The 27,967-nt window shown below is 42.3% G+C and overlaps 1 protein-coding gene across 2 annotated transcripts in view; it reads right to left on the minus strand.

Annotated features, from left to right (window-relative positions):
* Nucleotides 1-27,967, minus strand: part of NGLY1 (N-glycanase 1) — a 48,568-nt gene that overhangs the window by 17,973 nt on the left and 2,628 nt on the right. For both annotated transcript variants that reach the window (XM_050938406.1, XM_050938405.1), the window contains exons 3-4: nucleotides 23,119-23,361; nucleotides 8,797-8,959 (exon numbers count right to left, since the gene is read on the minus strand). In XM_050938406.1, coding sequence (XP_050794363.1) covers nucleotides 8,797-8,959; nucleotides 23,119-23,361 — 406 coding nt within the window. The remainder of the gene's footprint in view (nucleotides 1-8,796; nucleotides 8,960-23,118; nucleotides 23,362-27,967) is intronic.

The raw sequence follows: 27,967 nt of genomic DNA on the forward strand, positions 1-27,967 counted from the left end.
CCGCCTGACCAAGATGGTGATAGTGACTGTGAAAAGCTCAGTAATAATGGGGGATTTCACCTATCCTCATATTGACTGTGTACATGTCACCTCAGGACAGGATGCAGAGATGAAGTTTCTTGACATCTTAAATGACTGCTTCTTGGAACCCACAAGAGGAGAGACAATTCTTGATTCAGTCCTAAGTGGAGCACAGGATCTGGTCCAAGAGCTGACTATAGCTGGACTGCTTGGTAATAGTGACCATAATATAATTAAATGCAATATCCCTGTGACGGGAAAGTTAGTTAAAACAGAAATTAAAAGGTACAGTGCCAAAAGTGAAATCCCTGCAAGCTGCATGAAAACTTTTGAAAAACACCATAATAGAGGCTCAATTTAAATGTATACCCGAAATTAAAAAACATAGTAAGAGAACCAGAAAAGTGCCACTGTGGCTAAACAACAAAGTAAAAGAAGCCGTGAAAGGCAAAAAATCATTCATTAAAAAGTGGAAGTTAAATCCTAGTGAGGAAAACAGGAAGGAGCATGAACTCTGGCAAGTGAAGTGTAAAAATATAATTAGGAAGTCCAAAAAAGAATTTGAAGAACCGCTAGCCAAAGACTCAAAGTAATTTTTTTAAGTACATCAGAAGCAGGACGCCTGCTAAACAACCAGTGGGGCCACTGGCCAATCGAGATGCTGAAGGAGCACTCAAAAATGATAAGGTCATTGCTGAGAAACTAAATTAATTCTTGGCATCGGTCTTCACAGCTGAGGATTCCCAAACGTAAGCCATTCTTTTTAGGTGACAAATCTGAGGAACTGTCCCAGATTGAGGTGTCATTAGAGGAGGTTTTGGAACAAATTGATAAATTAAACGGTAATAAGTCACCAGGACCAGATAGTATTCACTCAAGAGTTCTGAAGGAACTCAAATGTGAAACTGCAGAACTATTTACTGTAGTTTGTAACCTATCATTTAAATCAGCTTCTGTACCAAATGACTGGAGGATAGTGAATGTGACACCAACTTTTAAAAAGGGCTCCAGAGGTGATCCTGGCAATTACAGGCCAGTAAGCCTGACTTCGATACCAGGCAAATTGGTTGAATCTATAGTAAAGGGCAGAATTGTCAGATACATAGGGGAACATAATTGTTGGGGAAGAGTCAATAGGGTTTTTGTAAAGGGAAATCATGCCTCACCAATCTACTAGAATTCTTTGAGAGGGTCTTCAAGAATTTGGCCAAAGGGCATCCAGTGGATATAGTGTACTTAGATTTTCAGAAAGCCTTTGACAAGGTCCCTCACCAAAGGCTCTTAAGCAAAGTAAGCTGTCAGGGGATAAGAGGGAAGGATTGGCAACTGGTTAAAAGATAGGAAACAAAGGGTAGGAATAAATGGTCAGTTTTCAGAATGGAGAGAGGTAAATAGTAGTGTCCCCCAGCGGTCTGTACTGGGACCAGTAGTATTCAACATATTCATAAATGCTCTGGAAAAGGGGTAAACAGTGAGGTGACAAAATTTACAGATCATACAAAACTACTGAAGATAGTTAAGTCCAAAGAAGACTGCAAAGAGCTACAAAGGGATCTAACCAAACTAGGTGACTGGACAACAAAATGGCAGATAAAATTTAATGTTGATAAATGCAAAGTAATGTATATTGTAGTACTCTGAAAACATCCACTCCATGTGCAGTGGCCATCAAAAAAGCTAACAATATTGGGAAGGAAGAAAGGAGAGCAGCAAAATATGGAGCTTGGACTTCAGAAAAGCAGACTTTGATTCCCTCAGGGAACTGATGGGTAGGATCCCCTGGAAGGCTAATATGAGGGGGAAAGGAGTTCAGAAGAGCTGGCTTTATTTTAAAGAAGGCTTATTGAGAGTGCAGAATCAAACCACCTTCGTGTGCAGAAAGAATAGCAAACAGGTGACCAGCTTGGCTTAACAGAGAAATCTTCGGTGATCTTAAACACAAACGGGAAGCTTACAAGAAATAGCAACTTGGACAGATGACTAGAAGTATAAATATATTCCTCGAGCATGCCGAGGTGTAATCACAATTGGAGTCGCAGCTAGCAAGGGATGTGAAGGGTAACAAGAAGGGTTTCTACAGGTATGTTAGCATCAAGAAGGTGGTCAGGGAAAACGTGGGACCCTTACTGAATGGGGGAAGCAACCTAGTGACAGATAATGTGGAAAAAGCTGAAGTACTCAATGCTTTTTTTGCCTCCATCTTCACAGACAAGGTCAGCTCTCAGACTGCTGCACTGGGCAGCACAGTATGGGGAGGAGGTGAGCAGCCTCCTGGTTAAAGCAGGAGTGGGCAAACTACAGCCTGCGGGCCACATCCAGCCCATAAGACCTTTTAATCTGGCCCTCAGCTCCCGTCAGGGAGCGGGGTCAGGCGCTTACCCCGCTCTGGCACTCCAGTGCAACTCCCAGGAAGCAGCCGGCATGACTTCCTTTCGGCTCCTACACAGTACGCGGAGTAACGGCCAGGGGGCTCTATATTGTGCCCCATCTGCAGGCACTGCCCCCACAGCTCCCATTGGCCACAGTTCCCAGCCAATGGGAGCTGTGGGAGCAGCCCCTGCAGACGGAGCAATGTGTAGAGCTGCCTGGCTGCGCCTCCACGTAGGAGCCGGATGGGGGACACGCTTCTGAGTGCTGCCTGAGGTAAGCGCCGGCTGGAGCCTACAACCGAGGCTCCCCTGCACCCCAATCCTCTGCCCTGATCCCCCTCCCGCCCTCTGAACCCCTTGGTCCCAGCGTGGAGCACCCTCTTCCACCCCAAACACCTCATCCCCAGCCCACCCCAGAGGCCGCACCCCCAGTTGGAGCCTTCACACCCCCCCACCACGTATCCTGGCCCCCTGCCCCAGCACTGATCCCCCACCCACCCTCTGAACCCCTCAGTCCCAGCCTAGAGCATCCTCCTGCACCCCAACCCCCTCATCCCCAGCCCTACCCAACAGCCTGCACCTCAGCTGGAGCCCTCACCCTCAGTACTCCAACCCTCTGCCCCAGCCCAGAGCCTCCTCCTGCACCATGAACTCCTCATTCCTGGCCCCACCCCAGAGCCTGCACCCCCAGCCAGAGCCCTCACCCCCTCCCACACCACTACCCCCAATTTCGTGAGCATTCATGGCCTGCCATACAATTTCCATACCCTGATCTTTGAAAACTGGTGGTAATCGGGGGAGATCCCAGATGACTAGAAAAAGGCAGATATAGTACCCATCTTTAAAAAAGGGAAGAAGGAGAATCTGGGGAACTACAGACTGGTCAGCCTCACCTCACTCCCTGGAAAATCATGAAGCAGGTCCTCAAGGAATCCATTTTGAAGCACTTGAAGGAGAGGAAGGTGATCAGGAACAGTCAACATGGATTCACCATGGGCAAGTCATGCGTGACCAACTTGATTGCCTTCTATGATGAGATAACTGGCTCTGGGAATATGGGGAAAACGGTGGACGTGATATACCCTGACTTTAACAAAGCTTTTGATTCGATCTCCCACAGTATTTTTGCCAGCAAGTTAAAGTAGTATGGATTTGGATGAATGGACTATAAGGTGGATAGGAAGCTGGCTAGATTGTCAGGCTCAACAGGTAGTGATCAATGGCTCGATGTCTAGTTGGCAGCTGGTATCGAGCGGAGTGCCCCAGGGGTTGGTCCTGGCGCTGGTTTTGTTCAACATCTTCATTAATGATCTGGATGATGGTATGGATTGCACCCTGACCAAGTTTGCGGATGACACTAAGCTGGGGGGAGAGGTAGATAGGTTCCCGAGTGACGTAAACAAAATGGAGGATTGGGCTAAAAGAAATCTGATGAGGTTCAACAAGGACAAGTGCAAAGTCCTGCACTTAGAATGAAAGAATCCCATGCACTCCTACAGGTTGGGGACCGACTGGCTAAGCGGCAGTCCTGCAGAAAAGGACCTGGGGGTTACAGTGACTGAGAAGCTGGAAATGAGTCAACGCAGTAGCGTAGCTAGGGGGGAGCAGAGGAGCAGCTGCTCCCCCAGCGAGTACAAGTGGCACCTTTTTAATTTTACTCACCTGAGAGTGAAAAAAAGGCGCCACCTGCTGTGGCTCTTTTACTGAGGGAGTGGCGCTCTGGGTCTTCGGGACCTTCACTCGCTTCAGGTGTCTTCGGTGGCACTGAAGCTTCATCGCCAAAATGCCGCAGAAGACCTGAAGAGCGAGTGAAGGTCCCGCCGCTGAGGTGCTGCTGAAGACCCACAGTGCTGCCCTGTCAGTAAAAGCGCCTTTTTTTCCCCACTCTCCCTCTTCCCTCCACCTGGCTATGCCACTGAGTCAACAGTGTGCCCTTGTTGCCAAGAAGGCTAACAGCATATTGGGCTGCATTAGTAGGAGCATTGCCATAAGATCGAGGGAAGTGATTATTCCCCTCAATTCGGCACTGGGGAGGCCACATCTGGAGTATTGCCTCCAGTTTTGGGCCCCCCACTACAGAAAGGAGGTGGACAAATTGGAGAGAGTCTAGCAGAGGGCAACAAAAATGATTAGGGGCCTGAAGCGCATGACTTATGAGGAGAGGCTGAGGGAACTGTGCTTATTTAGTCTGCAGAAGAGAAGACTGAGAGGGAATTTGATAGCAGCCTTCAACTACCTGAAGGGGGGTTCCAAAGAGGATGGAGCTAGGCTGTTCTCAGGGGTGGCAGATGACAGAACAAGGAGCAACCGTCTCAAGTTGCAGTGTGGGAGGTCTAGGTTGGATATTAGGAAAAACTATTTCACTAGGAGAGTGGTGAAGCACTGGAATGGGCTACCTATGGAGGTGGCAGAATCTCCATCCTTAGAGGTTTTTAAGGCGCAGCTTGACAAAATCCTGGCTGGGATGATTTAGTTGGGGTTGGTCCTGCTCTGAGCAGGGAGTTGGACTGGATGACCTCCTGAGGTCTCTTCCAATCCTAATCTTCCGTGATTCTATGAATCATTAAGAAAGGGATAGATAATACAGAAAATATCATATCGCCTCTGTATGAATCCGTGGTACACTCACATCTTGAATACTGCATGCAGATGCAGTTGCCTCATCTCAAAAAGATATATTGGCATTGGAAAAGGTTCAGAAAAGGGAAACAAAAATGATTAGCGGTATGGAACAGTTCCATATGAGGAGAGATTAATAAGACTGGGACTTTTCAGTTTGGAAAAGAGATGACTAAGGGGGGATATGACAGAAGTCTAATAAAATCATGACTGGTGTGGAGAAAGTAAATAAGGAAGTGTTATTATAACACGAGAACTAGGGGTCACCAAATGAAATTAATATGTAGATTTAAAACAAACAAAAGGAAGTATTTCTTCACACAACACACAGTCAACCTGTGGAATTTCTTGCAAGAGGATGTTCTGAAGGCCAAGACTATAACAGGGTTCAAAAAAGTACGAGACATATTCATGGAGGATAGGTCCATCAGTGGCTATTAGCCAGGATGGGCAGGGATGGTGTCCCTAACCTCTCTTTGCCAGAAGCTGGGGATAGGTGACAGGGATGGATCACTTGATGATTACCTGTTCTGTTCATCCCCTCTGGGGCCCCTGGTACTGGCTACTGTCGGAAGACAGGATACTGAACCTTTTTAGTATTATACAAATTAAAAATGTTCCATAAACGATTCAACAGAAATAGCATCTACTGCTTATATACTGGATATGCTTTGAGTCTATTTTAGTGCTACTTTTTCTCTGAGCTGTTTGTCAGAAACTAAATGAGGTAATTTCAATCAAAGGACAATTTTTCTTTCTGTTGGTTAGTGGTGGAAAGAAAATTGCTACTATTACATAAATATTCTTCTCTGGGTCATAAAGTAAATCCTGCATAAAAATAATGACAAATATGATCTGTTTCAACAAGAAATGATTGTTTGAAAATACCCAGATATCACAAAAGTTAAAAGTATACACAATTCTGGTCAATTTACATTGCTAATGGCAAGTGGCCAATGAGGATAAAGACAAGCATTGTAATCTCTTGTTCAAATGACCATAACTTTATCAGAGTAGTCTTTATGAGCCAAAATGCCTATGACTTTTACTTGTTCTTCAAAATCCCAAAGATTGTCTGGATCTGCTTGTAATAACTGTTCTCTAACAGCAATGGTAATTTCTCCAGGTGGCTGTCTTAATACAACAGTGACAGATTTACCAGGAAACAGGAAGGGTAGATTATTTCTCAGCAACAGTAGCTACTCCCTTCCATACAGCTCATTTTCAATGGAGTCTATCTTTCCGTACAGCTTTTAAAATTAAAGTTAACCCGCTACCTCTGCTTTTAAGTTGTCATTGCCTAACAAATGGCAACCTTTTCCTCGGACTCTTTTACACCTGAGTTTAAGGTGCAAGGTCTGAAACCTTGAGTGCTGCTTTGGACACTTCAGTTGTAGAAGCTGGGGTCACATGAACACAAGCCCCATCCCCCTTAAAGTAGAGTGGATAAAAATCATTATTTAAAAAAAAATCAAAATCATCAATTTTTTGTTTAAATCAACTTTTAAAAGTTAAATAATATTTCTTGTTTACATGTTACTAGTTCTTTCCCTCCATTTTAGTCTCAAATTGCTATAGTGGATGTTTTGTAATAATTTTTTAGTTTCCTAATTGTTAGAAAAATTTCATATTTTACTTGGTGATTTCTCTCTTTTAGGTAATTCCATACTTTAAATGCTCAGTGAAAACATTTTAGTAATATTATTATGAGAACACAATCTCAAATATAAAAAACTGATAAGTGAATACTCTATCCTGTATTTGTAGGGCCCTACCAAATTCATGCTCCATTTTGGTCAATTTCACGCTCATAGGATTTAAATCTGAACTTTGATGGTGTAATTTTAGGGGTCCCAAAAATGGGAGGGGATCGCAAAGTTATTGTAGGGGGGATTGTGGTACTGCTATCCTTACTTCTACACTGCCGCTGGTGGCGTTGCTGCCTTCAGAGCTGGGCAGCTGGAGAGCAGCGGCTGCTGGCTGCGAGCCCATCTCTGAAGGTAGAACTGCCATCAGCAGCAGTGCAGAAAGAAGGATGGCATGGTATGGTATGATATTGCCAACCTTATGTCTGCACTGCTGCTGGCAGAGCTGCCTTCAGAGTTGGGTGCCCAGCCAACCTCTGCCGCTCTCTGGTCGCCCAGCTCTGAAGGCAATGCAGAAATAAGGGTGGCAATACCATGCCCCCCCTGCAACTCCCTTTTGGGTCAGAACTTCCTATACGAGAAACACCGGTCTCCCCCATGAAATCTATAGTATAGGGTAAAAGCACACAAAAGACCAGATTTCAGGGGGAGGAGACCAGATTTTACAGTCTGTGAGGCATTTTTTGTGGCCATGAATTTGGTAGGGCCCTATGTATTTGTAACCATCATAACCTTGTAATATACTGAACTTCCACAAGTAAAGAAAGCTGAAATTCTCTGATACTCTTCCATCAGGGTATGCAGTTTGAAGTCAATAGGACTTAGGAACATAAGTCACTATGGTACTTTTGAAAATCCCACCTTTTGGTGCCTAAATCTGGGTATGGAAGGCTAATTTTACACTCCTTTCTTTTGGAACTTTTTGGCTTGTGTGCATAAAAATTCAAAATAAATTTCTTAACATCTTGAAAGTCTAACTTTTCACTGTTAAAAGTGAAGCAATTTTGTATTGAAGTGAGAAAGATTTTATGTCACAGAGTAGTTTTTATTAAAAATGCAGTTTTAGATCCTGATGCTGTAAACACTTATGCATGTGCTTCACTTTAGGCATGTAATCAAAAGGATTATTCATGTGAATGAAGTTACATACTTGTTTGCAGGATCAAGGCCTTAACTTCCATTTTTTTGGTTTTTGCCTATTGTATTTCTATAACATTTAGCAAAGACAAACTACCAAAAGTGGTGTTTTAAAAAGAAACAGCATTTGTAATTTAGTTCATTATACATTTTTAAAGTAAAGTTAAAACAGTACAAGTTTTGAAATTAATTTTACACTGTCTTAAGATGACCTGAATCAATGATTTAAAAAACAAAACAAAACAGTGATCTTAATCACTGATTTAAATTGCTCTGCCTTTCCTTAAAAACATACATTTACTATCTTCATTCTACTCCAGATGCAAGCAGAAAAGCAATATCCTGCTGCCTCCAATGCTATTTGCTGCTAGTTCAGAAATCTGGATTCAAGTACCGTAAATTTCCTTTGCTTTCTCATTCCTCCTCCCTTCCCCAGCCATGAACATATGGACAGCAGATGGACATAAAAGAAAAGCATGGACAGGAAGAGAAAATACAAAATTTAAAGATATCAGTGCACAGTGGATGAGGAGAGGACAGATGAGAATGGAAGACAGGACAGAGGGTTAATAAATTTAAGGAATGGTTCAGCTGTACTGAATTTATGAAACCTCTCAAAGCCCCATCTGTACAGAATACAGTACTTTGCTTCAGCCCTGTGCACACAAATTTTGAATCCATATGATGTGCTGGTACTCAACAGGTTAACCTGAAGGACAGAAGAAATGTGAGCCTCAAAATTTCATCTAATATGATTTTAAACAGAGAGAACAAACCTAAACTAAGAATTAGCATTAATTCTCCAAGCACTTTTCGTTTTTGACAAAGAAGATAAACTAATTGAATAATATGGCATACTACACACATTCTGAATACTAGTGTAGTTTAAAACTAGTATTCTGAACTCACAAAAATATGATGACAACCCTAGTCAATAAACATGCACATTATTACCAAATGTTTAGCCTAGTATTTAGTGTCTCGTAAATTGTCAGAACTAATACCTCCATCCACTTTTTTGGCTTGTGCTAACTTTTCTTGAGCTCTCTCTTTCAATGCTTGAACTGGAATAGAAGCCAATGCTTTCTTCTGAAGAGACTGGTTTTCATACACTTGCACATGCTGAAAGTTTGATTGAAGGGTTTTAAAGAAGATTGTTTCAGCCTCCTAATATAGAAAAAATATAGATATTATTACAATCTATGCAAACCATTTTCTAGTAATTGGATGATTTCAAAACATCTGGTCTTGGTTCATTAATGTGTAATCTTGTTTGTATATTTATTACAGAGTTTCTGATCATGACTCCATAGTTAAGGTTGCATTATAGATTTCAGTTAAAAGGAGTTTTAAACGTAAAAATATGAATAACATGGCTAAAATTAAAATACAGAATGTAAACTTTGGGCACTATTTGAATTTTTCATGATGGTGTGATTGAAAAATGGACTGATACAGAGAGAAGTAAGAACTCAAAAATTAATCCTTTTGGCAATTTTTCACTGGATTGTCTCACTTTTCTTTGGATGCCATTCCCAGGAATCTAATATACTCAGATTGTGGGATCTGTCCTTCGTGCATATTGTTGCTCTTCATGTGCTGATTCCAAGAGTACCAGTTATACAGAGCTGTGCTTGACTAGAGAACGCTTTATAACTTTTTAGCCATAATGGAAAATGTACGTGTCAAGCTGAAGCTGCTGAATTTGACAACCTAGCAGACCTGGCACAAATACTGGGGTGAAAGACAGAGAGTTAGCATACCTCTACAACCAAGGGGATAATTCCCTAACCTAGGAAGGAGGAGACCAAGGGTTTAAAGCTAACTGTTCTTTGCATTTTTATGCAAGTCACAACCAGCAAAGAGCTGCTGAAAAACCTTTACTGGATGTAGTGATGCCTATTAAGGCTTCTAAGCACTTCTTCTTATAAGAACCTGAGTGCTGGAATGAAACTGAGGAGAGCTGGATTCTAATCCCAGATCTCCCACTCTCAGCTTGTTCACTGTAGCACACTGCCTTTCAGATTGACTAAACCAGTTTTGGTTACTGTATTTCTAACCACTATAATTGCACTCCCCTCTAGTTGGGATTCCCTCTGAGACCTTCTTCCAATCAGCTTTCCTAGAACTTAGTTCAGCTTCAGATTGCATCTGACGAAGTGGGTATTTACCCACGAAAGCTCAAGCTCCAATACTTCTGTTAGTCTATACGGTGCCACAAGACTCTTTGCTGCTTTTACAGATCCAGACTAACACGGCTTCCCCTCTGATACTTCAGATTGTGTCACTCATATTTTTAGTTGGTATACAGCAAAGCTACGCTGAGATGATCACACTCAAGCGTAGCGGGTTAGTATAGGGCAGTGTTTCCCAAACTTGGGATGCCACTTGTTTATGGGAAGTCCCTGGCGGGTCAGGCCGGTTTGTTTATCTGCTGTATCCACAGGTCCGTCCGATCGCGGCTCCCACTGGCCGCGGTTCACTGCTCCAGGCCAATGGGAGCTGCTCGAAGTGGCGGCCAGTATGTCCCTTGGCCTGTACTGCCTCCAGCAGCTCCAGTATAGGGTATACCACACATCCAAAGTTACACTGCAAATCTCTTTCTTTATATACATTTACACATTATATTGCATTTACTATACATTGCATCATATATTTTTGGACTGGCTTGGTCACATTCTAGGAAACAATCCCTGTACAGCACACATTGTCCATATGACTTACTCTTTACCTCATCTTATATTCCAGGCTCATTTTAGTTAGTTATTTTATCCATTATAAATGGTTTCCTGAGGTTCCCCTTGTTTTAGCTAGTACAGACATTCTGCTTTCAGCCCACTGATCCTAATCCTGTCTCCCAAAAAACGAAGCCTCACCCACGTCCAATGTCTACCCTATGGGATTATTCCGATGTTACAGAAACCGGTTTTACAAAACAGATTGTATAAAGTCGAGTGCACGCGGCCACACTAAGCACATTAATTCGGCGGCGTGCGTCCATGTACCAAGGCTAGCGTCGATTTTCAGAGCGTTGCACTGTGGGTAGCTATCCCATAGTTCCTGCAGTCTCCTCCGCCCATTGGAATTCTGGGTTGCGATCCCAATGCATGATGGGGCAAAAACAGTGTCACGGGTGATTCTGGGTAAATATCGTCACTCAGTCCTTCCTCCGTGAAAGCAACAGCAGACAATCATTTCGCACCCTTTTTCCCTGGATTGCCCTGGCAGATGCCATAGCATGGCAACCATGGAGCCTGTTTTGCCTTTTGTCACTGTCACCGTATGTGTACTGGATGCTGCTGATAGACGCGGTACTGCAGTGCTACACAGCAGCATTCATTCGCCTTTGCAAGGTAGCAGCGACAGTTACCAGCCCTATATCACTGTCTGCAATTGGAAATTGGCGATGACGGTTATCAATCCTTTTGTACTGTCTGCTGCTGTCATGGTGCTCCTGGCTGGCCTCGCTGAGGTCGGCTGGGGGCGCATGGACAAAAATGGGAATGACTCCTCAGGTTATTCCCTTCTTTATGTTTTGTCCAAAAATAGAGTCAGTCCTGCCTAGAACATGGGGCAAGTTTACTAGAGAACCAGATAGCACAGCCGCTCCAGGTCAGAGCCCCAGATATCCCGCAGGAATGATGAGCTGCATGCCATTCTAGGGGGTGCCCCTGCAACAACCCCACCCGTTGCTTCCCTCCTCCCACACCCCTCCTGGGCTACTATGGCAGTTATCCCCCCATTTGTGTGATGAAGTAATAAAGAATGCAGGAATAAGAAACACTGACTTTTTAGTGAGATAAAATGAGGGGAAGGCAGCCTCCCGCTGCTATGATAGTCCAGGCAGTACAGAATCTTCATTAGACTTGAAAGGGGGAGGGGAGAGGCGCTCAGCCTCCAGTTGTTATGATGAGGATGGTTTTCAATCCTTCTGTACCATCTGCCGGGAATAACAGGGAGTCATTCCCATTTTTGCCCAGGCACCCCCGGCCGACCTCACCGAGGCCAGCCAGGAGCACTCACGGGATGATGATGAGGACGGATATCAGTCATTTTGCACCGTCTGTCACCGAGGAGGGGAGGGGATGCTGCTGTTCAGCACTGCAGCACCCCATCTATCAGCAGCATGCAGTAGACATAGGGTGACATTGAAAAAAGGTGAGAAACGATTTTTTTCCCTTTTCTTTCGGGGGTGTGTGTGTGTAAATTGACAAGATATACCCCGAAACACCCGAGAAAATGTTTTTGACCCTTCAGGCATTGGGAGCTCAGCCAAGAAGGTACATGCTTTTCGGAGACTGCGGGGACTGTGGGATAGCTGGAATCCTCAGTCCCCCCTCCCTCCATGAGCGTCCATTTGATTCTTTGGCTTTTCGTTACGCTTGTCACACAGCACTGTGCTGAGTCCCTGCTGTGGCCTCTGTCTATCATAGCCTGGAGATTTTTTTCAAATGCTTTGGCATTTCATCTTCTGTAACAGAGCTCTCATAGAACAGATCTGTCTCCCCATACAGCGATCAGATCCAGTATCTCCCGTACGGTCCATGCTGGAGCTCTATTTGGATTTGGGACTGCATCGCCACCCGTGCTGATCAGAGCTCTATGCTGGGCAAACAAATGAAATTCAAAGGTTTGCGGGGCTTTTCCTGTCTACCTGGTCAGTGCATCCCAGTTCAGATTGCTTTTCAGAGCGGTCACAATGGTGCACTGTGGGATACCGGCCGGAGGCCAATACAGTCGAATTGCGGCCACACTAACCCTAATCCGACATGGCAATACCGATTTCAGTGCTACTCCCCTCGTCGGGGAGGAGTACAGAAATCGGTTTTAAGAGCCCTTATATCGATATAAAGGGCTTCGTTGTGTGGACAAGTGCAGGGTTAAATCGGTTTAATGCTGCTAAATTCGGTATAAACGCGTAGTGTAGACCAGGCCTTAGTCATGTCAAGCCAGGTCTACACTTTTCAGAGCCAAGTACAGAATCCAGGATTCCTGATCAATATTCTACTGCTGACTAGCAAACAGTTGTCTCAGCCACTCAGAAAGCATGTCAAGTTCTCATTCAGTGGCTAATCCACAAAGTAGCTAGCAATTATTAGCCACTGAATTGGCCTAAGACAGCAATTTGCAGATCAAGGGGTTCAAAGCCTGCAGCTGATTTATAATGGCAGATGGCACTGTGTGGTTCACAAAGCGAAAAGACTTCTTTTAACTTAGTACTTAAATTCAATCTATAAATTATGGTGGGAATCAACAAAATATACATTTCACATTTCAGCTGTTTGTCACACATTTGCTAAGGGGAGGCTTAGTAATGAAGTATGGAACCTTTTACCATTCACTAGTCAAAAACTGCCTAAATGGGCAGTGATGAAATGTTTTTCAGGCTAAGAAAGGTTGTTAACTGAGTTGTCCATGGACTACTGTCAAAGTCAGACTCAGGACTCACAATTTGTCAGACCACTCTGTTTTATTAGCACAGCGCTCTGCTAATAACACCCAGATAATGTGAGCACCATGCAAGACATAAACTATCTTATTTATACAGATAAAAGGGCACGAACTTAACAAGATAACAAAGGAAGCAGAATTGACAAGTTCACCTGAGGCTAGACATACATAGTTAATTTTCTTACTAACTTTTACCAATCTCCAGTTAATGTTTTACCATTAGCTTAAGTGGACTCATTGTTTGCGCCTTAATGTTTCTTTTCTTCACATCTGTATTTTAAACATTTCTTATTTCTGCTTAAAGGTACATAGAGCATTTCTTTAATTCATTCTTATTTTTACAATATAATTCATTCTACTTTCACACTACCTACAGTGGAGTCACATCATAGGCACATTTAACTTATACGATTTTAACTATATGCGCTTGGCAAAACAAAACAAAAAAAGAGAAAAATAATTTAAATACTGTACCTGTAGTGCGGATGAGTCCGCTTGCCCTTCCACTCAATGAGTGTTTGACTATATGCAATTTTCGCCTTACGCGCTGACTTCAAAACCTAACCCCCGTGTAAGATGCGACTCCCCTGTACTTGCTCATCAAGTATGGTTGTCTAATACAATGCTTTTCCACTTTTTAAAGCTATGTGTATGCCCCACTTGTCTGACATTGTATGTATGTTTTTTCAATTAGTCCAGGTGTAGGCAACTTCTGGCATGCTTGCCAAAGGCAGCACACGAGTGCTTTTTAGTGGCACTCACACTGCCCGGGTCCTGGCCACCAGTCCGGGGGAGGCTCTGCATTTTAATTTAATTTAATTTAAAATGAAACTTCTTAAACATTTTAAAAACCTTATTTACTTTACATACAACAATAGTTTAATTATATATTATAGACTTATAGAAAGAGACCTTCTAAAAACGTTAACATGTATTACTGGCACACGAAACCTTAAATTAGAGTGAATAAATGAAGACTCGGCACACCATGTCTGAAAGATTGCCGACCCGAGTTAGTCACTGGCTCTCCTCCATTTCTGAAAGCTTGTCAGTAACATTCTAGGTTCTCAAAATGTTGCACCTTGTAATAAACAGAGTGTGATGTTATAGCTAACTAGACAGAGGACCAAGATGTGTTTTTTGGTGAACCTCCTACTCTAATAAGGAAAGATGGAGAGTTTTTTGGTATTGAGATCAGAGGTGAAAGTAGGAGAGGATGGCAGGCTGCTGCTGGCTGTCATCTAAAACCAACCTGATATCTGGATGCAAGGAAGATTCTTGTATGTTCCTTCCTTCCTTCCTTCTAAAGGCAGCTGCTGCTCTGACATATACTTAATGAGTGCACCCAGGAATTTTTTTTTTTTCAGTAGCATATCTAACCAAACAGGAACTAATTTAGGCCTGTGCTATTGAGGAGGTTAGACTAGATTAGGAGTCAGCAACCTTTCAGAAATGGTGTGCCAAGTCTTCATTTCTTCACTCTGATTTATGGTTTCGCGTGCTGGTAATACATTTTAACGTTTTTAGAAGGTCTCTTTCTATTGGTGTATAATATATAACAAAACGATTGTTGTATGTAAAGTAAATAAGGTTTTTTAAATATTTAAGAAGCTTCATTTAAAATTAAATTAAAATGCAGAGGCCCCCAGACCGATGGCCAGGACCCGGGCAGTGTGAGTGCCACTGAAAATCAGTTCATTTGCTGCCTTCGGCACACGTCATAAGTTGCCTACCCTTGGACTAGATGATCACAATGGTGCCTTATAAATATAATCAATGAAGATGGGAATTGGTCTTCCTCAGTCAGTTTTGCTAAGTACCACCTAACAGCAATTACACCCCGCTACACTGATGGCAACTTCTTTTCTAAGGGCTGGTCTACACTGGGGGTGGGGGGGTTGGTCAAAGTAAGATACGCAATCTTATAGATTCATAGATTCTAGGACTAGAAGGGAGAGGTCATCGAGTCCAGTCCCCTGCCCTCATGGCAGGACGAAATACTGTCTAGACCATCCCTGACAGACATTTATCTAACCTACTCTTAAATATCTCCAGAGATGGATATTCCACAACCTCCCTAATCAATTTATTCCAGTGTTTAACTACTCTGACAGTTAGGAACTTCTTCCTAATGTCCAACTTAAACCTCCCTTGCTGCAGTTTAAGCCCATTGCTTCTTGTTCTATCCTTAGAGGCTAAAGTGAACAAGTTTTCTCCCTCCTCCTTATGACACCCTTTTAGATACCTGAAAACTGCTATCATGTCCCCTCTCAGTCTTCTCTTTTCCAAACTAAACAAACCCAATTCTTTCAGCCTTCCTTCATAGGTCATGTTCTCATGTTCTTGGTTTGACTTACCTGGCCGTCCTCACGGCAGCGAGTCGACTGCCACAGCACTCCCGTCAACTGCGCTTACTCTCCTGCCAAGGTGGAGTACGGGCATTGATTAGCGGATCGATTTATCATGTCCAGACAAGACGTGATAAATTGATCCCTGATACATCGAACACTATCCGCCGACCCAGCAGGTAGTATAGACGAAGCCTAAGGTAATTAGCTGGGGAAATTAACAGAGTAGTAGCTGAGCAGACAAAAGCATTCCCTGCCCTCCCATTTGGCATAGCAGGACAAGGAAAGAGAGATGGGAGAATTAAGTTAAAGGCTGTCCAGCAGGCTGCAAGTCATTCAGTTTTCGCTTGTCCAGACCAGATTTTTGGCTGCTCCAGTTTTCAGCCAATAGACTTTTTCCTGGTATGAAGTGATTACTATTTGATAGTTATATGAGGAGCTATATAAAATTTGTGGCCACATGAAGAGCCTCTGCAATAGCTAAAGTTTCATGTCTGGGCATGAAAACTAAACTTATGCTAGAGGCTGTCCTTCCAGAATATGCTTAAGTCACTCAGGGAAGCATGCAACACTACTGCTGAATATTTTCTGAGACTAGAACATTCTACAGTGGTGTTAATCTAGCATTTTTCATTAGCACTAAGACCCCTATATATGTACTCCTAGGGGAATTCTGCACAGAAAAATTCTGCGCACAATATTTTAAAATTCTGCATATTTTGTCAAAATAACACTACATAATCACACCAGTTTCACTTATTTTGGTAATTTACTTCAAAATACCTGTCAGCAAGTATATCTGTAACGATACAGAGACACAAAAAAATTCCCCCAGGAGTAGAGAATTAAAGAAACCCTTGTGATAACATACTTCCTGCTTCTCTGCCTCCTCCATCCCTGAGCCCAGCCATGGCCCCCCATCCCAGATTCCTGTACCCCTCTCCCTCAGAGTCCAGCTGCAGGGGCGCCCTATCCCAGATACCTGCACTCCCCTCCCCCCAGCCCAGTCATGGCTGCCCCACGGATCTAGAGGGAGAAACAGCCTGATGCTGGGTCCCTGGCTTGCAAAGAGTTTCCTGCACACGGCTGTCTCCTTCCCACAGGGCGTGCGTGGAATTGCAGCTGCCAGGAACCCTCTAGCTCTCTCCCCAGCAGTGTCTTCTACGTGCAAGCTGGGCTCTGCCAGGTATAGCAGCCCCTAGTGGCAGCCAGCAGCACTGCAGCCCATTTCTGTGTGGGAAAGGAAATTCTGCACAAAATACATTAATTTCTGCAAAATTCTGCATTGCTCGGGGCGCAGAATTCCCCAGGAGTAAAGTAGGGAGACGAAGAAATAATGTGACATTGTAGGTGGGCAGGAGAATCCTAGGAAGATAGCTTCCTTCATAGCCTTATTCTTAAACTCAAGAGTGACCCTTTTGCTGCAGGACAGTACTACAGGACCAGTCCGAACTTTTCATAACTATTGAAACAGGGCGGAACTGGTTTCGCTCTTCCTGGAGCTCATCAGCTGTAGGTAACTGATTTAATATAATGGGCCAAACTCTGCCCTGATTCACCTCAATGCAGTTGCATGGAGCATAAGTCATGGTAGAATTTGGGAAGCATGTATTCTCCTCCCTCCCAGGGATGGCATGGTATTTACCAGAGACAGTGTGCAATCTGTAAAATCATGTTTTTTACCACCCTGGGAAAAATTAGTTAGTCCCAGTTTAAAGCATTTTCTATTTTAAAAACGGTTTAATTAATGCACACCACACTACACTTAGTTTTAGCTATATAGTCATATTGTGGTGACATAAAGCAGCAGATTCATAGATTAATTTATGGTTACACAAATAAGTAAAATGGCAGGGGGCGTAATACTAATTTATGTAACTAATACTGAACATCTGAATGTCTGTATGCATTTTAGTTTGGTATTTTCTCCAGGAAGTTACATGTCATGACTCATTTCAGTTTGCAGTATTATATAAACAAAAGTCATTATATGAAAATGACAACAATGCTGCGTTGTAGGCTTGAAACTCTAAGCAATCAGAAGCAGCCAGAGTTGCAGACTACCAGTCCAGGTTCATTTGGCCACATAGCAGTTTGCAGCAGAAGACCAACTTTGATGTAGTAGATAGGCCAAGCCTATTCCTCAGTTTTAAATGGATGTATCCAACATTTGAAAAGATTTGTTCTATACTTGCTGAACTTGCTGGACATTGGAAAAATAACTGCATCCGATTCCCTGTTCAAGCTGATTTTACCAGTGTCCTGGCCTAAACTAGTTTCCCCTAGGAAATTGCCAACCCTGTACCCCCACCTCATGGCCTCATTAAAAGGCTTATAATAACTTATTTCAAAAAGCCTGTTACAGTCTGTAAATGGTCAAATATTGTAAAGTTTTTGAAAAATCTTCATTTATAATTTATTGAATATTTTATTATTGTATTCAGATGTTCCATCCCAGAAACAAACATTTAAATATAATCATATGCACTGTGACGTGAAGGACAAAAGGAATCTAGGACTCCTGGCAGCGTACAGATTTCCAGATGGAAACATAGTCAACTTTCCTATAGGTACTAACAGAACTGCTGCTTCCCACCCTAGTTCTGGAATCCCCAGATTCCATGTTTACAAGTGACCAACCATTACAGACCACCTCAGTAATACAGTAGCACTTGATCTCAGGGCCTATGTGGAAACACTTGGATTTTCACAGGCATTCCCTGAACCTAAATATGCAACTGGAAATATGCTGGATCCTATCTTAAACCTAGGATTTGGTACTGGAGGCATCAACATACCACTCTTTTGGTATGATCATCACCTCATCTAGACAGAGATCAGAGCCATCCCGCTTTCCCACTAGGGGAGTGAGCAACTAAAACTATTCTACCCCTGAGAATTCCTGAAGTCCAGAGGTTTTCAACTCATCCTAGGAAAACAAGCCACCCAAACACAAGGCAAGGGTGCTGATGAGTGAGTACACCAAAACAATCACTTGTCGTCCACTACCCTGGCTCCAAACCATCCATTTTTCCCCACACAGACCGTGAAGATCACCAAGAACTATGGCAGGTGAAGTGCAGAAGCAGAAAGCTAAGATGCGAGAGGCACAAAAATCATTCTGAACCTGTTTGGCAGCTGCACAAACAACAGTCACAGGACTGTGCTACTGCAGTAAAGGAGGCAAAACAAGCCATCCACTTTTCTGCAATGAGTACAACAGAACCACAACCAACAGAGCTATTTTGCAGCGAACTGTCTAATCAACTCATACAGCACAGCCCAGACATCAGACCCAGAACTGACCACTGTGAAGAGCTCTCAGTGTATTCCACTGACAAAAAATCAATCAAATGTGTATGGAGCTAACTGGGAAAAAATTCCACTCTGACCAGAGAACATTACCTACCCCACTACCCTTGACTTTGGCTCCATCACTCAAGACAAAGCTCAAGAATTCCTAAGAAATATTAGAGCCACAATCTGTGAAATGGATCCATATCCCTCCTTATGGAAATAGTCAAGCCTCCTTCAGAGAAACATCAACCAAGCTCCTGGAAAAAATACAATAGCTCACCCAATCCTCAAGAAGCAACACTCATCCCTGAAGATCTCTCAAACCACCATCATATCCCCAACCTCCTGTTCCTGAGCAAAATAATTAAGAAAGTAGTAACTACCAAGTGTCAACATCTTGGATGCCTCACAATCAGGTTCAGACCAAGGCAGAGCATAAACTGCTCTTCTGGCACTAAAAGATGATTTCTTCATGGCCATGGACATACGAGTCTTCAGCTCTTGTTTGACTCCTTGTTAAGCCTGGATGATCAGATAACATCACAATTTCCAGAAATGCCTTCTTTCACCCCCAGCTTGCTAGAAAACATCGTCCCTTCTTCCCTGATGAGTACCTAGCCACAGTAATCCATCTATCTATCACTTCACGTAGAATTCCTGTAACTCGCTGCAGCTGAATCTGAATGTGAAGGCTGTGCACAGGCTCCAGCTGGTACAGAATGCATTTTCCCACCTTCTCCATGGATTAAGACACTGTGAGTACACCCAGGCCTGTGCTCATGTCATTAAACTGGCTCCCAGTCAGCTTTTGATGCCAGTTTAAAGGCCTTGATCCTAATTTTCAAAACAATCAACAGATGAAGCAGCAGCTACATCAAAGACCAAATGTCGATCTATGAAACATAGCAAAAGCTGCACTCTTCTTTATAATCTACGTTGTCCCAAATCAGGATGAAGCATTTGAGAGCTGGGGACAAAGCATTCTCTGAGAGGACCAGGCTATGGAACAATCTTGCAGAGATCAGGCAATCTAGTGTCTGACCATCTCCTGAGGGAGCAGACCTTGACTTCAGCTGAGCACTGCCCTCTCCAACGACAGGTAGCTGAATGCCCATGCCACAGGTCATCGGGGTATCTGAGTAATATAAGATGCTGTGTTCAGGTTGCAGCGTCCTCTGGAGGCATGGGTATGTATCCCATCCCAACATGATAGGAATGCTCTCTCAGAGAGGAAGCTTTTGCACCGTAAGTGACACTTGCAAGTTGAACACCCCCATCAACTCCTTCCCTCCCATAAATTCCACCAAAAAAAGCCTACCCAAAACAGAGTTCTCACTGTATAAAGGGTGAAGAGAAATAAAACCCATGAATCTACTAGAGACTTTGCTAATGATTTTACGTGGAAGATGTTCGGATCCTACACCAATGGGAGGCAGTATAAAACCCTAAGGCAGATAAGTAGATAGTTCTTTGTATATTACCTACTGTCTTGGAGAATTAAGCCATTTTGTACTTAAATTATCTACGTCTCTTTTGTAAATAAGGTAGAACTGAAAAGCTAAAGTCAAGACTTCTTGGGTTTGGTTCTACCATTGGGTGAACTTCAGTAAGTTACTTAACCCACACTGGGCTTCTAGTTTTTTATTTGTAAATAGATATAATCCTTTATATACTAGCATATTATAAGGTTTAATTAACATTTATAAAACAAAATAAACTGAAATGAGCTATACTATTAACGATCATTAAACTTTTTACAGAAGCACTGAGTTTTGCACATCCCTGGTGCATTTTCTAACTATAGTCAAATTGACTGCTTGCCATGTGAATGGACATTAGGCATACACTGACTAATAAAGCTTAAAGATCTGATTTTCACCTGTAGCTTCCATTTACTTCAGATGGATTTGTGGCTGCTCAGCACTTCTGAAAACCAGGACCGTAAATGATCTTTTCTGGATTGCTTTTAATTATCTCATGAAGAAGTTTCTAAATCAGTAGACGTTCCCTGAACGTTTGAATGTCAAGAATGAGAATAAAGACAATTTGGACAATTATGGTCCATCCTCTTAATTTCACATGCAAAAGTTGGATTCACTTTGTCTGAAGGAAACTGCTCAAGAGTAGGTTGTTGTGAAAGTGAAATGGGCTATGTTCAACATTTGAATCATATCCCAGAAAAGCCTTCGGGGGGAGGCGGGGACGGGGGGACTTAGTCTCAATGTATGAATGAGAAAAAATGAGATGGAAAAGAGGCTTTGATTTCAGGCACTGGAAAACTTTTAGGGAAGGTTTCCATCTTAACCAGACTGCTGGCAATGAAGATAAAAAAGGATGGTGGGAAGAAATTTATTAGAGAAGATTGGAAAACAGAATAAAATTTTAATAAGCAGAAGTCACATTACACATTCAGCAGCATGGGAATCAGTTAGTGACAAACAGTTGCAACAGAGAAAAGGGAAGGAGCGAAACTAGGAGCAATTTTAGCAAAACTAGATATATATTAAAATAAGCACATATTTACAAATAGATACCATGAGTCTGTTCATTTACAATGAGAAGCTTAAAAGCGAAAATGAATGAACTAAAATGTTTGGCATTGGGGAAAGGACCTCTACATAACTGATACTTTTGAAAAAATGGTGGAATAAGAACCATCAGTGCTTCAAAACTATACAAAGAAAGGATGGTTAGGTTGTTTTCCTGAAAAAGATCCTGAAGTAAAACCATATATGGCTATATATGAAAGATCTTAAAAATATGAATACAATAGTGGGGGTATACTATCAGGTAAGGATATGATTTTGTTACGGAAGTCATGAATTCTGTGACTTTAACGAACCTCCGTGACTACTGTCCCCACCGCAGCCCCCCAGGACTGGAGCAGCAGCTGACGGGACTCAGACGGTTAGTTCCTGTGTTTCTCCTCCTATCCCCTGGTATTTTTAGTAAAAAAGTCAGGGACAGGTCACAGGTTTCAGTGAATTTTTGTTTATTGCCTCCGACATATCCATGACTTCTACTAAAAATACATGTGACAAAATCTTAACCTTAATTTTCAGTCTCTAGATTAGAGCAGCAATGATGACGTTTAAGACAGTTTAAAGAGGCACTAAAATCCACAACAGTAACAATATCCAGCCAACCCAATATCATACAATGGTTGAAACATCACTTATAAACACCGTTTGGAAAAAAGTTTTCTTTGGACAGCTTGTTCTGAAGCATACAAGCAGAGAAGCTATTCTCAACACAGTTCTTAGAAACAGACTTGAGTTAATTCAGGAAGCGTAACTGAAATTTAAAGAATGGGGATATGGATTTTTAAAGAACTGAAGTTAAAAAAAACAAGATTAGCTGAAAAGCTAAGCACCCTCCATACTGATTCCACTAATGTTAACTTCTTAACAGTTAGTCTTAGACATTGTAATATCCCAGGGCAAAGCATAAAAAAAACCCTACAGGGTACACTTCCACAATATATAACCCTACAGGGTACACTTCCACAATATAACCAACTTGTGGAATTCACTGGTGATCAGTAGAGAGCTGGCTGATCACATGATGTTGGCTGCCTTCATTTCCCGCTGGTATATATCACATACAAACCAGTTAAATACATAATACCGTCTTAATACTTACTTCTTGATGTAACTGCTGTACATAATTATGTATTTATTACCAAACGAATGTTATGAATGCAAATGCTAGGGAAATTGACCCATAAAATAATAAGACGGGTCCAGACTATGAAAAAGCTGAGAATTTCCTGCCTATCACAAACAGGATTTTTTTAAAAAATTGAGTTTTCTTCTGAACTATTCTGCATAGGTCATTCTTGGCTAAAAGTTACTGAGCTGGATGGACTGTTGATTTGTGTAAATTCTACTGTTACTTTGGAAAAGTTTTCCATCTAAAAAACATACATTCAGTGAATCCTGTTCTGGAAATTGCACACTCAAAGACCTTTTCTGTTCTGTCATTTGTTCATGCTGGGCCCATGGCACATTCAGCTTTAAGGCTGGATATAGACAAAGAACTTCCATAACCTTATTAAGGTAATGGGAAAAGATGTTCCCAAGAAAGTTATCAAGGGAATCAAATCTTCAGTTGTCCCCAGTAGTCTAGTTGTTGTTTCGACTTCTGCCCTCATGAAAGTTTTTCCAAGTCTTATAACTACAATCCCTTTTAGAGGATAGGTATTATAAGAGGGTTTTAAAAGTTGCTTACCATTGCAGCAGATTGTGCAGTTGATGTTTGTAGTTGCCTACTGACAGGGATTGGGGTTGAGTCAGCAGCTGTTGAAGACTGAGGTACAATAGGCTGCATACTGGTTACAGTTTGAGAAGATCCTGATCTTTGGGTTTGACTTGATTCACTTAATCTGACATTTCTCTCTCCAGCAATCAGATCTCGGATTTTGTGGAGTTGTTCAGTTGAGGTTTCCTTAGGAAAAACCAGATGAGTTTCTCCCTGAAATGTAAAAAACATAGAAAAGTTATTTTTTCTGTATTTAGTGCATGCAAATAGAACAATGCAATTTAACCATTTCTCTGCTGGCCTTGCTGCAGAGAGAAGAGGCTTCCTTATCCATAGAGAACCAGGAAAACTGGAACAAGATCTCAATGTTTCTAAACGTATTTGCCTATCTTCAGCTTGAATTAAAAGAGAAGGAGGAAAAGGGCCTCATGTTTTTATTTTTCTCTTATTACTCCAGAAGTAAGGGGAAGTGTCCAGTTCCTCCTCTAAGCAAGGTCTCGTGCAGCAGTTGTGCAATGGGAAGGCTGGAAAGGAAACTGCCAAGCCTGAAAGGAATCCCAGAAGCAGTGAAATGACCATGGCGCAAACATGGAGAGAGCTGAGCTAGAATAGCCGAAGCGAGATGGGGTAACTGTAACTCGGATTTCTTCCCCTCTCCAAACACCTGAGAAAGATGGACTAGTATACACAGCTGGAACATAACCACCCTGCAGATGGCTACTGAAAATAAGTTTGTGACCTCCAACCTTGATGACCACAACTTGTATAGAGATGAAGCAGCGTAATCTCAAAGCTCTAACTCATATAAAATACAGCAGCAGTTTGCCCAGTAACACCAGTTCCCAAACACAATCACTCTGGAGTGCAGTTATCTACCCAGATTCTCCATTTAATACTGTGCCATGACAGCTACTTTCCATCAGGGCAGTTATAATGTGTGACCAATAGAGGAGGCTCAGAAGTGCAAAAGACAGAACTCCCACCACCACTGGACCTAGATTAGAGAACTCAACCCCATACGAGATAAGAGTGACACTGGAACTAGCCAAATTCAGCTCTGAAAGCAAAACCTGTTTTTTCAGCTTAGCTTTCCCTCAAATATTCCATACACAAATTAAAACTGGAATTTCTTTCTACTTCTATTTCTGCTACAGTGATGGGGCCATCTTAGCACACAAAGGATGAAATCCTGGCTCCGCTGAAATCAGTGGTAAAACTCCCACTGACTGCAATAGGGCCAAGATTTCACTCAGAATGTTCTTTTACCTTAACTCTACAGATTTATGATGATGCTTTCCTTAACTTTCATGTTATTTGGCACTAGATATTTATGGACAAAGTGAAGATATGCAAAATGAAAGGAAAAGTGCTCCTTAAACTGTAAATGGCTAGAAAGCAGAATCTGATGGAGTCTTCAGTCAAGCTCAACGGATGAGCTAATCACTGGTTTCAGGCCCCACAACAAGACCATAAACCAATTCTGGATCTGCAGCTCCATCTGTAAGTGCCACCGGTGAAGGCAATTGTAGATGAACATGCACTACTTTTAGCTTTATGCCTCACCCATTTCTCCTTGCTTGCAGCAATTCAGATCATGGGCTAAAAGCTCCCAGATGTTGAGGTCAACTCTGCAAAATTGGAATTTGGCCCCTTCCAGTGTTTTCTTAACACTTTCTTGGTTGCTTCTAAAATGTGTTCCAGTCTGCAATTCTCTGTAAAAGACAGCCTTTGGTATTCTACTGTCAGACATACGGACCATATGACCACATCATCTCAGCTGTGCTCTCACTATAAAAGCTTAAATGTTTGATGTTGCAACACTCAAAGACCTTGGTGTCTGGAATCAAATCTTGTCATTTAATTCCAGTTATCCGCTATAGAAATTGTAGAGGGAATTTGTCCAAGCATTTTATGTGGCATTGATAAGTTGTCCATGTATTGCAGCCATAGAGGAGAGTAGTAGTGATGATACATAGTGGTAAATATCAGTTATGGTTTGCAGCTTGACACGGTGTTCAAGCCAGAGAAAACGCTAAAATTCTCTGAAGGCATCACTGGCTGCACCAATGGTGTTATCATCATTGTAATGATGTTGTCATCACTGTATTTCAAAAAGCAAACACTGTGTAGGTAGCAAAATTTATCAACAACCTTGAGTGGTACATAGTTAATAGGCAACAGGAGCAGTTGCAGTATTTACCAGTGCAGCCTGGACGGTCACTTCTGTATTCTTTAGGCTGATTGCTAAGTCAAAATATTTGGCTGCACACACCAAGCAATCACTGAGCAATTGAATGTCCCTGAGGTTATGGGCCACTAAAGAACAATCATCAGTGATAACTATTCATGAATAGTTATCTTCATAACTTTTGTCTTTACACACAGGCAATAGAGATTTAAGACACCTCCATCCATATGGTACTTCATATAAAAACTACAATCAATGTCTCTGAATGCATCTATTAGAACAGCTGCAAACATGACGCTAAACAATATTGGGGTAAGAACACAGCCTTGTTTTACTCTTTTGGTGACAACAGAGGAAGCTGAGAAGCAGCATTGGTCAAGGGCATGAACCTGAATTCCTGCATGAAAAGAGTTAATAATACTAACAAACTTATAGGGGGAAAACTGAACTCATGTCCACAAGCCATCTCAATTTACAGAGTCAAAGGTCTTAATAAGATTGACAAAATCTACATATAGGTCTTGATTCTGTTCACAACATTTCTCCTGTATTTGCTGGAGTGAAAAAATCATGTCTAAAATACCATGCCCAGGACAGAAGCCACGTAGTGCCTAAAGGCCAATTTTCTCTGCAAGTTGATCGGTTAGTTAGTTTAGCATGATTCAGGCGAGTATCTTTCCTGCAGTGACAAGAAGTGAGACGCCACGATGGTTATTGCAAGAAGCATGACTGCTTTCCTTTTGAAAAAGTGGATAATGCTGGCATCTTTCAGCTCCTGTGACATAGCCTCCAGTTCCCAAAACTTTAAGCAAAGGCCAGTGAGCTTCCTGATCAGCTCCCTTCTAGTCCGACAATTCTATGTGCCTCACATTTGAAGATCTCTGCAGGAATACCATCTGTACATGATCCGTTGCTGTTTCACATTTGCTTGACAGCTTTCCATACTTCAGATATATTTGGTGGAACTGAGAGTTGGTCTTGAATTGGAAGTTGTTCAAGATCATCAGGTGCTGATGCTAACCTGGTGTATGGGCAGTTCAGAGCCTTATTAAAGTGTTCGCCTCATCATTACAGAATTTGTCCACGATCACTCAGTGGCAGTGAATCGTTTATATTTCCGATGGGGGTCGCCCTTAGATTGCCAGCTATACAGCAGTGGTCTCCAACCTTTTTCAATGAGCCACGGAGGACTATGGTGGCAGACGAGCATCCGCCGAAACACCACCAAGCGGCAATATCAATAGGTGTCGCCGCCGAAATGCCCCGACAAGTAGCGTCATCCAGAGGTGTTGCCTCTGAAATACCGCTGAAAATCAGCAGCATTTTGGCGGTGACGCTTCTGGATGATGCGGCTTGTTGGCGGCATTTCGGCAGGTGTTTGTCCGCCAGCCAATACGCGGGTGCACTTAGATGCCCCGGTGGGCACCATGGCGCCAGTGGGCATCACGTTGAGAATCCTTGCCATACAGTCTTCAACTCATCAAAAACCTGTTTAGAGTCTTGTCTGCCACTGATTGAAAGTGGTTGGCTTTCATTTTCCACTAGCTATCCTTCATGTGCGAAGGTCAGCTTGCACATTACACTTTGTATGTGAATAAGCCATCTTTTTAATAGATGAGTTTTTTATAATTTATCCATGTGTGAAGAGCATGCATGGATCTCAAGAGTTGCTTTATCTCAGCATCATTTTTGTCAAATCATTCCTGATGCTCCTTCTTTAGATGCATTGAACACTGTTTCCTGAAAAGATGACCAGACAGAGTCTGACTCAAAGTGTGATGAGAACTTCATGAAGTTTTTAAAACAAGCTTTGTACACATGAGCTCAGATTTCAACACGTGCACATTGAGCGTGGATATTGGAAACTGACAACATCTGCGCTCTTTCAACTGGAGGATGAGTGTTGCTTTACATCTCATGAGCTGATGATCAGACTGCATGCAGCTCCTTGCATTGCACAGGTGATTATGACATCCCAATGATTGCATTGGTATACAATAGGGGATCCATCCATGTTGTTTTGCACTTTGCTGCTTGTTGAAATATCAAGTTTCTGACGACTAGCTAATTCTCCATGTACTTTTGTGAGGAACAGTGTGCCATTTGTATCCACACCTCGTTCACCCATTTATTTTAGGTAAAGCCTTGTGATTGCAACCAACTTGGATGTTAAAATTGCCTAGGATGATTAATTTGTCACAGTGATGAGCTGAGTTTATGGCATTGTCAAAGAAAAAGTTTATGAAGACTTTGACAATGTCAGAACATGTCACCATCAGTACATGCGCACTAACTGTTACATGACATGCAGATGTCAAGCTGAGGTGAAGGAAAATCAGGTGATCATTTATTCCTTTTGGGACACAATCAGGCGTGCACGCGCAAGAGACATTCAAATAGCAAAGCTCACTCCCAATAGTCTCCACTCTTCTGCAGACTTGCCTATCCAGTAAATGTGTATCCAGCACAGACCTCTTCAAGATGGGACTTGCCTGGGAGATGTGTCTCACTTACTGCAGCTATATCTTACAAGGACTGCAGTGTACTTTCCAAGCCCACCAACAACATCAGAAAGAGTGCAGACATTTCCAAGCTGCAAAGGTCAGCGTTCTGTGTGTGATGCTGCTTTTT

This window comes from Gopherus flavomarginatus, chromosome 2 (assembly GCF_025201925.1).
Source record: "Gopherus flavomarginatus isolate rGopFla2 chromosome 2, rGopFla2.mat.asm, whole genome shotgun sequence".
Classification (NCBI taxonomy): domain Eukaryota; kingdom Metazoa; phylum Chordata; order Testudines; family Testudinidae; genus Gopherus; species Gopherus flavomarginatus.